Source organism: Hordeum vulgare, chromosome 7H, assembly GCF_904849725.1.
Source record: "Hordeum vulgare subsp. vulgare chromosome 7H, MorexV3_pseudomolecules_assembly, whole genome shotgun sequence".
Taxonomy (NCBI): Eukaryota; Viridiplantae; Streptophyta; class Magnoliopsida; order Poales; family Poaceae; genus Hordeum; species Hordeum vulgare.
The window spans coordinates 65,596,675-65,607,290 of NC_058524.1; the positions used below are offsets into that span (position 1 = coordinate 65,596,675).

At 48.6% G+C, this 10,616-nt stretch overlaps 1 protein-coding gene across 1 annotated transcript; it reads right to left on the reverse strand.

Annotated features, from left to right (window-relative positions):
• Positions 1–7,399: 7,399 nt before the first annotated feature.
• LOC123410769 (phylloplanin-like) lies at positions 7,400–8,323 on the reverse strand. The gene is made up of 2 exons (XM_045103709.1): positions 8,077–8,323; positions 7,400–7,970 (listed from the first exon to the last, which is right to left on the reverse strand). The coding sequence occupies exons 1-2, from the start codon at positions 8,240–8,242 to the stop codon at positions 7,621–7,623; spliced, it is 516 nt and encodes a 171-aa protein (XP_044959644.1). The 5' UTR covers positions 8,243–8,323; the 3' UTR covers positions 7,400–7,620.
• Positions 8,324–10,616: the final 2,293 nt, after the last annotated feature.

Below are 10,616 nucleotides of genomic sequence, written 5' to 3' on the forward strand. Positions count from 1 at the left end.
AAATTGTTCGTAGAAAATACTGTTTGGATTGATCGTAGGTTGGACTGTATTTCATTTCTCACGGATACATTTCCTGATAGTTTTTCACAAGACTTCACACGAAAGTAGATTGGACACCCAATTTTGTTTTCTCAAGATTTCAGAGTTTCTCTATTTTCTTGATATTTTTATAATCTCTACTACTATTAAACAAGCAACCAAAAGCTTTCTTAGATTCTCCCCACAATTAGTCCCACAACACCGCACGAATCAATAAGCACCACACAATTAGGCACACAATTTTTAATCTAACAACCACTATTAATCTAATACATCTATGATGTGCATTTAGCAATTTTCAATGACTGACCGTTCCACCACAAAGGAAATTTCAGGTTCCGCATTTGCAAACGCATCCCCGTAATGACAGGAGGCACGAAAAAACGAAATCACTCGCCCTCAGATAATCACTGAACCATCTCCTATAATCACGCACCCTCGGATAAACTCGAAAAAGAAAAGGCCAGTGCTCTCAGACGGCGCGCCGGCCGCACTATCCACCAACTATCGTGCGTCCACACCGTTAGATCTTCATGCAACATTATTTTCCGGATGCAGCAAAATTTCGACGCGATGCAATAATTTTTTCAACGGTTGCAACAAAAATAAAATTTGTAGCAAAAAAAATATCTACGTGATCGTAGCAAAAAAAATGAAGCTGACGATGCGTGGTAGCAAAATTCAAATGCCGGTTGTAACAAATATGTACGTGAACGTGGATGCAACTTTTTAGTGAACAGTTGCAGCAAAAAATAATGCCGGTTGTAGCAAAAATTAACACGATTGTAGCAAAAGTAAAAAACACCGATTGTAACGAAAAATCCGACGAACTGGAGTTGCAACCAAACGTATATGCAGCTTTTTTACTGGACAAATGTAGCAAAAAAATGCTTGTAGCAAATATGACGCTGGTTGCATGCCTAATCAACGGGGTTGCGCGGGTCGTGTGCAGCCGGCCGAACGGTTCGGCGGGCGCATCGGGTTCGGGCGGCGCACCGGCCAGAAACGATTCCCAAAAGAAAAACACTTATCCCCGCGGTACCGGAGTTCCGGCGGTACATCCCTACCACTGCCGTGCCACCTAGGGTGCAGGACGCGCCGCGCTCCTCGCATCGCGCCCACTGCCTGGACGCGACCATTGTTGGGCCACTCCACGCGCGGACGCACCAACCTTAACACCATCTTCATCCACTCATCGCGTGGACGCCGCCACGATATGCATGTCGCACCGTCTCAGGTTATTATGTTCATCAAGATAGGCTATACTTTAGGTACTCACTGAAACAGGGAGTTGTGTTTTCCCGTTTAGGCTAATGATGTTCATAGAAGACGCAACTCGAAATAGTTTTGCTTTATGTATGACTACAATACAAGCTTTATTTGGCTAGTATATTTATTTGATTGACTCGATGTGATCTGGAGGTGTGCTCATTTTTATGTTAACAATGTAGTATTTTTCAGGTTTGATCTGAGCGTATCTATGTGTGCAAAGACTTAAACATCGCTGCCGTTGTTTCTTCGTGCACCACTGACGCTCATCAACATGAAATGTTTTTTTTCGTGCCGGAAACCCAGAATGTGGAGCTCACGTGTATGTTATTTTTTTCAATGAGAACCATGTTTAATTACATTGCTTGAAATCTTGGTTTTGGCTATGTAACGTGCAGTTCCACCGGTTGTTTATAAACAGAAAACTGAGGTGGGTTGTGATTTTGGAATCGGGGGAGAGAATTAGCAAAACTTCAGAAGAAGTAGGACACCGTGTTTAAGTATACTGCCATAAACCTGATCAATATGTTCCTTCTTGCATTTTCAGTTGAACATTTTCTAGCACTGTGTAAGTAGAAAGAATTATTTGATACAAAATGTTCATTATACAGAAAGTATGAGATGATGTTTTAACCTTAGTATTAGGAATCTGAAACATAAATTATCTGAAAAGTGCTCCCAGGCAGTGTTCATGAACAGTTAGCAAAGGACGTATAACTTCTACATTCCATTGCAGAGAAACATGCACAATTTTTTCCAGGGTGCACGCATTATCTTGTAGATGCATAAATTCAATTAGTTTACCCGGTGTAAGTGCATCCAATTTGATGTTCTTGCCGGTTGTATTATTTAAACGTCAATATAATTCCTTAAATGGTGATCTATCTTGCCGTTTTGTGACCCCCAGTTGATAAGCAACGTCAAGAACCACCACTGTTTTACTCCGTCAAATTATCATTTTGTAGACTTTATATGAAAGAACTAGAGTTGAAGCTTTCTGAGTATAGCACAAGCTGTCAAATCAACAACAGATGGTTGAGAGATAGCCTCAAAGGTATAAATTCAGCACTGGATCCTGCTTCCGTATTCGTACACTTCTATCTGAAATTCCCATGAATATCATGTTAGTTAATTAGTCTGTTCACTGTGCACTGCAGTATACTATTTGCGAGTTTGCGTTAACAGTGTGTAGTCTCCGCATCCCAGTATGACTATAATTCGAACAAACAAATCATGAATGCCTTTACTAAAAGTGAGAATTCGATCCACCATTAATCATGAATGCCCCTACTAAAATTGAATGCATATTTTTTTGGCTTGGTGGAGGCATGGAGCGCGTCTCCATCAATGTACCACACTCGCATTAGGGGTGGACCACACTGAGATGACCATAATGGAGGCGTTGATTCATTAGGTTTGACTCATCTTCTTCATTGGGAATGACTTGAATGAGCTGGAACTATTTTTTTGCCTAACAGATATAAAAAGTGTTCTCCAGTCAGCCACCTCACTCGCCGTTGAGGCCCATCACTCTCCCCTCCGCTGCCCCCCGCGCAGGCGGCCGAGGGGCTCCAACCGTAGCCGCCGGTCTCTCCCCATCTCACCCCTCCCCTCCACCGCCGCTGGAGGAAACCGCCGAGCTAAGCTCGGACGGATGACGGTGGTGGCGTAGGAGCCTCTCCTTCTCGCGCGCGTGGGTGGCGCGGGGCATCCACGCACGCGGATGTGCGTCCCCAGATCCGAGTGGCTCGCTCTTGGCGCGGCGGTGGCTCGCTCCCGGCGACGAGCGGCGGCAGATGCAGCTGCTGCATCTGGCCGTGGCGCTGCGTCTCCTCAGATCAGCGACGGCATGGAGGGACTTGGTTGGCTGGTCAGCTGCAGGCGTAGTTGGCCATTTGGTCAGATCTGATCTGGCCTGAGTGGCTAGCTTTCTCTGCGGTGGCGGAGATCGGTGGTCATCTGTGCGCACGATGTCAGACGGAGATTCGTCGAGCGGATCCGGAAGAAATCCTTGTTCTTGGCTTGTTGCTAAGTCCGGCGATGGAGGCACTCTTCTATGTCGTCACCTTCTTGGGGGCATCGTCATGGAGAAGCTCAAGACCTCTATCCGCTACCTCCGGGGGAAACCCTAGATCAGTAGATCGGATGACGGCGGCGCGCAGGTGTCGTTTTCCTCTTGGGGACGTCATTCTTGGAGGTGTACACGGGCATGAGGGACCAGTGGACGGCTTTTTTGGTGGAGTGGTGCTTTATCTTACTCATTGATGGCGGTGGATCTCGGCAGCGTGGCGCAGCTAAGACTCGGTGTATGATGTGTGGAGATGGACTCGTGCAGGAGGTCGAAGCTCTCTGGCGTCATGGTAGCGTCGATGGCAGAGAGGTCTAGCAAGTCGGTGTGTTAGTTTCTTCTGTGAAGACGGATTGGTGGAAGATGGCGGCGACGACACATGAGAGTGCGTCAGACCGGTTTGTACACTAAACCGAGTATGTGGCTCGGTTGGGCCCTCCGGCTTTAGATGTTAGGCTTTGGTGCGATGTCTGTTTGGTGTTAGGCTCGGACTATTGGCACCCCTTCATCAAGTGGTTAGGAGTAGCGATAGTTGTTGCTAAGATGGTGGCTTTGAACAAACTAATATACTACTTGTAAAGTCTTTGTGAATAATTAATAAAATGATTGCATGCATCGTCCAGATGCAGAGGCCGGGGGTAATCCTCCTTTTCTAAAAAACCTCACTCGACGTTGACTCCGTGCAATCGAGACCCCAAGACACTGGTATCTCTGTCCCCCATAAGTTGATCCACCGACTTCTTCCCCCTGATAGATTAAACTACTGTCTTGTCGATTCAGATCTCTATTCTGAGCATATGTGACATGTTCTTCAGGGCATTTAATTTTGATTTTAGTTGCAAGTATTCAGTTTTTATTGTTGTTTGTGGGATTAATTTCTTGTTGTGAAGAACTGATATTCTTGTGTGGGGGGATTCAGTTCTTGCCTTGCAAAGACTCACTTTATGTACTGCTGCTCTTAGAGAGGGTGCATCAAGTATTTGAATGATGAGAAAGTGTCTTTTAATAATTTTGAATGGTTGGTTTAATTTTCCTACTAATGCTTTCTTTAAACTTTTCTCAGGCAAGCCTGATTTACATGGAAGCACATGATTAATGCTCTATTGCGGTATATGCATGCAAGGCACTGCTTGGACTTTGGATTGGCTTGCATTTATGGGCATGTTTTAAATAGGAAATAAATCTTTGACATGTATGTACCTAATAGCAAACTGTTTGCATCCATGCTGCATGTAGAAACCTTGACAATTTCTTCTGTACTAATTAATTTCTCTGAGATAGGACGTTGAATCTATATATGTTTCTGCAAATTATATTATGATCTGTGTCGGATGAGCCTTTCTGTCTACCAAACTATCTACTTGTCATGAACTGGAGTTTATTGGTTTTCCTTTTCTCTACCGATTGTGTAGTATGACACTGTTTTCTTAGATAAAGGAAAGTATAGCATGCTAAAGAACATGACATATTTGAATATAAATGTGACATTAATTAGTTTTAATTATAAGCTCTGATCAGTTGATTGAATTATAGGGTGTATGTGGGCATCTCTTTGGGCATGCCAATAGTTGAAGAAGGAAGATTCAAGGGTTGAGCATTAGCTACGCTGGAATCAAGTTCTTGCTCTAGCGTTGGCTTCTAGATACCGTGTGAAGCACATTCAAGATTAGATAGTGATTTGTATGGTATCTCATATTTTAGTCAGGAAATGCGCTATTGTTACCACAATCGCGTCAGTATCAAGGTGATGCACCTGGTGTGTCAAATGCTTCTATATGTCCAGTATGTATCGGACAAAACTCTACCAATATGAACGCATTGCCTTTAGGAGTTATTGTGATCAGTATAGATTGGTGCATTGTTCCATGTCATCACAAGGTTAAAATTGTCATTGGTCTATGATTTGTGGATCAATACATCCATTTTAGCAACAAGTAATATGGACTGGAGGAAGTAGTGATACTGTCTCCCCTGTTTATTTTGGAAACATTTGTGGTTCATCATGTAAGAACGATGAACAATCATGTTATTATTTGACCTTTTTCCATTGTTTTAAATGACATTGCTTGTGCCTTGCGACAGTGCATGACCCTTAATCAATTATACCTCTGATAAGGTTTTCCATTTTGGGGCCCTTTAGTATGTTCCTATTTTCCTTTTTTGTACCTTTTCTGTCTCTACCATGTTCATTTGTACAATGCTTAATCGTATCATAAGTCCTATGAAGTTTGCATCAGAAAACACAAACATTATGCAATATTTGATTCTATTTTGACTACTGCCTCCATTCCTAATTATAAGTCTTTTTAAAATTTCTAATATAAATCACATACGGCTCAAAAATGAGTGAATCTACACTCTAAAACATGTCTATATGCATTCACATGTAGTCCATAAAATTATCGAAAAAGACTTATATTTAGAAACGGAGGGAGTATGCGGACAATAAATATCCCATATGTTTTTATGGAGAAGTTCACCCGTTGATTGCCTTGAATGTGTGAATTTTGCTAATTATGAGTGGGGATTTTCTGTGTACGGTTATTCGTGCGTTCCACGTGCATGCTTCCTAGTGTTCATAAAGGGGATGAAGCACCGAGGTGCTTCAGTGTATTTCCCAGTTAGACCCAACTTTGTACGAGGACCACGGAGAAGTGAGCTGATTTTTTTAGCAAAGGAGGATATATCCCCGGCCTCTGCATCTGGACGATGCATGCAACCATTTTATTAATTATTCTTAAAATCCTTACAAAGCAATACACCAGTAAGCCTGAAGCCGCCATCTTGGCAACACATGCCTCTACTCCTATCCCCATGATGAAGGTGTGCCGAATGTCCGAGCCTAATACCAAACAGATATCGCATCAAACCCTAACATCCAAAGCCGGATGCCCCAACCTAGCCACATACCGGGACTGGGTCCAAACCGGTCCGGCGCACAGGCCGTTGCCGCCGTCTTCCACCAACCCATCTCCAAAGCTGGTACTGATGCATCGACCTTGCCAGGCCTGCGTCGACACCACCATGGTGCCAGACAGCTCCACCATCCTGCACGTATTCATCCACACGCGACCGTCAGCGAAACACTGCAGCACCATGCCGCCGGGATCCGCCATCTGCCTTGCGGTGAATGTAACACCGTTCTTCCCTTGTCCCCTCCAGCCAGCACTTGCTCCAAAATGATGCCCCCAGGAGGGAGAACGACACCGACAACGTCGTCATCGTCCGATCCGGTAGACCCAGATCTAGGGTTTCTCCGGAACATCCCGATCAAGTTGACGTGACCTGCAACGACGATGCCTCGAGAAGGGAACGACGTCCAAGAAGCCGCCATCGTCCCCCAAGACTGCAGTCAGACACGATTTTCACCGGAAGCCACGTCGTCCCGATCTCACGGCTGGATGGAACCGCGCGGAGCCTCACCATGAAGACGTACGCCGCCGTCGGTACTCTGGCAGAGATCCTTCATCCCCTCACCGGTCCCTCCACGCACCGCCGGCCGGCGCAAGGTCACCCCACGGTGGATCCGATCGGGGCGTTGGATCCGCAGCCACCGCCGTCACCATCTCCACATAGATCAGCCAAACTCGCCGGAAGGGGCACTGCCACCAACGCCGTCCTCGAGGGCCGCCACTCCGCCGAACATGGAGCTTCGGCCACCGCCACGTAGCATAGGGTCGCCGCCCTAGCTGCCGCCCTCGGACTCCCACATGAGGTGTCCCTGCCGCCTCAGATGGGATCCCGCAACAACCACCCGCCCTGGTGCCTTCGGCACCGGGGCCGCCGCCACCGCGGCCCACGCCGGCGACAGCGACGGCAGGAGGAGGCGGGAGGGGCGGCCTGCGGTGCTAGAGTGAGCTGATAATTAAGCTATGTGTGTGATTTGTTGTGTATGTGATTGGTTGCTTGCTTAATTATCAGACTTCTGATAATTAAGCAAACAACCAATCACATACACAACTAATCACGCACATAGCTTTATTTTTCACAAAGGAACATCGCTCACACGATAGACTCTCAGAGTATTACGCAATATGCTTTACTTATATATGTGCTTCTTAGAAGCGGTAACACATAGTACACCACAGGAGTTGATTTTATATAATATACGACGGGGATGGTTGGTTGGATCCATCGGTAAGTTGGTCGCAGACGTACACGTATTAATTTCCGCTTAGGTAATTATAATTCCACCGTCCCATCGTTGGACAATGGCGCCGGCCGGCCGGTGATGTACCAAGCATCTAGACGACGGAGAAGGGCAAGGGGATGATGTTAAGGATGCCGCCGAGGAGGCCGCCCACGATCTGGCCGATGAGGCCAATTAGGCCACCAAGTCCTCCGAGGCCGCCGCTGCCGCTGCCGCTGTCAACGCCTAGGAGCTGCACCGGTGCGGCCAGCGTCCCGGTGACGCTGGCCAGGGATGCGTTGCATGCGGCAAGGGGGGTGACGACCACCACTTTGCACTGGTTGCCGAGCAGCGGGGCGAGCAACGACGAGGTGGCCGGGCCCATGTTCATGGTGAATGCACCGCCGTCGTCCGCCTTCGTGCCGGCCACCACCCTGCCGCCGCACACCATGTGGACGACGGCGTCTGCCGCCAAAAAATCAAAGCACACACACGACAGTTAAGACGAGTAACAGTTGCGATAATCATTAGGTGGAATTCGGGCAAGAAGCATGAGATGGGAGGTCCTTACTCGGGAACGGCGGAACCGCGGCCGCGTTGATGGAACTCCCCGCGCTGCATGGCACCACGCCGGCGACGAGGGCCAGTGGAGGCTGCTTGTTGTCCGCCTCCGCAGGGTGCGGCGCGAGGCTGATGACCACGAGGAGAGCCGCCAGGAGAAGGCTCTTGGTTGCCATTTGCCTGGAATGGATCCTCTCGACCTCTTAATTTGTTGTGTGCGTGACACTGACAATGTGAGGATACTGCGCTGCGTTGAGTGTGGTGGCTGGCTCAAGCTGCTGCATGGATCATCCTTTTATAGGGATGCATGCGCTGAGTGAGGTCAAGTTGCCGCCGTATTTTAGGACTAGGTAGCTGCAACACTTGCTGGTTTCACCGAACAGAATCGTTCTGCGCGTGCTTGCAGTGTCGTAGCTGGGCACGCTGCCGTCGACGTCGGGCATAGCAAGGCCCCAAAGATTAAAACAACTTGACCCGAACGCATGGTCCAAGCACCAGAAATTTCGATCAGTTCACGGGCGCATGCGTGGAGTACTAGCGCATGCGTGCCAAGCTAGAGATTTTTTTATTGGCAAACGATAAATCAAGCCAAATTAATTAGTTGGATCAACCTATTTAGAGAACTATATATAGATGATACCTAGCACGTTTTTACGAAAATGTTTTGCAACATATTTCAATAAGATTTGGTCCTCGTGGAAGAAGAAAGAAGGCGGCCTAAATCGATCTAGCAAAATAAATTTTCAAACGACTTGGTTATAGTCAGTCCTATAGATTGTAGTACATGCCTAGCGTACTAGCTTACCAAGGTGGCAGAGTACCGGATGCCAGTTCACGGCGTGCTCGATTCACGCATGCGTGTGGACTTATTGATGAATTTTGGTGCATGTGTCTAACAATGCCAAGAAGAGAACCGCTCGCGTCGCCTCCGCTGGGCGACTCGGGCGCCCTAACCGCCGCCGCCCTCGACCTCCCTTCTCCCCTGCTTCCCCGCCGCCGTCGGAGGAGGCCGGCGAGCGAAGCTCGCCCGGCGGACGGCGGACGGCGGGCCTTCCTCCTTTCTTCACGAGGGGATCCTCTGGCTGAGATGCGACGACGTTCCTGGACGTACGGCATGGAGACGGAGTTGGCGCGCTCGGGCGGCGGCCCGATGGGATTTTGGCGGCACTGCGGGGGCTGTCGGCGGATCTGGGGTTCACAACCCCAGATCGGTTCTCCTTCTCGGATGATGCTGGATCTGAACATGATGGTGGCGTCATCCCCTTCGTTAGGGATGACTGTCAGGTGGTGGGTCCTTGTGGCGTTGCCGGTGGCGGCGGATCTTGGGATCCCGCTCCCGGGGACGTCGCAGGATGTGCTGGCCCGTGCAGGAGAGATGGGTTCTTCGAATAGATGTGGGTAAAAGCTTGCTTTCGGCTACTGCCAAAGCCGGCGATGGCGGCGTTGTCTACGTCGTTTCCTTCCTGAAGGCATCGCCGAGGAGAAGTTCAAGGCCACTCTTTGCTACCTCCGGGGGAAACCCTAGATCAGTAGATCAGATGACGGCGATGCTCTGGTGTCGTTTCCCTCTTGGGGGCGTCATTTATGGAGGTACACACGGGCTCGAGGGATCATTGGTCGACATCAACGATCGAGCGGGGTTCCTTGTGACACATCGACATCGTGGAGTCTCGGCGGCAAGGCGCAGCAAAGTCTCGACGACGGATGCGTGATGATGAGCGCACGTAGGGAGGAGGCGCTGTCTGGCGCCGTGGGGGCATCGACGGCAGGCCTTGCAAGGTCGATGCGTCAGTAACTCTTCTGAAGATGGATTGATGGAAAGCGGCGGCGACGACCTATGAGGGTGCGTTGGACCGGTTTGTGCCCGTGACACGGTATGTGGCTCGGTCGGGGACTCCGGCTTTAGATGTTAGGCTAGGTGAGAGGTCTGGGTATGTGGCTCACACTTTCTGCACCCCTTCATCATTGGATAGGAGTAGCGACAGATATTGTTAAGAGGGCGGCTTCAGACATATTGATGTATTGCTTTGTAAGATCTTTGTGAATAATTAATAAAATGGCTGCATGCATCTTCCAGATACAGAGGCCGGGGGTCATCCTCCTTTTCTATAAAAACAATGCCAAGAAGAAGGGAGAAACTATCTCGATGTCCTTGTCGATCGCATACGTACATCACTCCCATGTTGGTCTTTCCCTCTCGGATTGTTACGAATAACGTCCACATGCGTAGGCGTTAAGGGGTGTTATCCACAAGTCTCGTGTAGTGTGTAAGGGAAACAGTCCACACGCCTATGCGTGGACAAAACAGTTAACGCCCACACGTCCGGCCTCCTGCCTCGTGACCCGTATATTCGGCATGTCACCTCGCGGCCCCGCATAGCCCTGCGTGACAGTTTCACTCAGTTGTCATGTAACACTGGAAAGACATGACAACTGACAGGCATGCGGTCACGGTCAGTTTCACTCAGTTGCCATTTAACACTATAAAGACATGGCAACTGACAGGCATGCAGGCACGACCAGTTCACTCAGTTGCAACTCACAGGCATG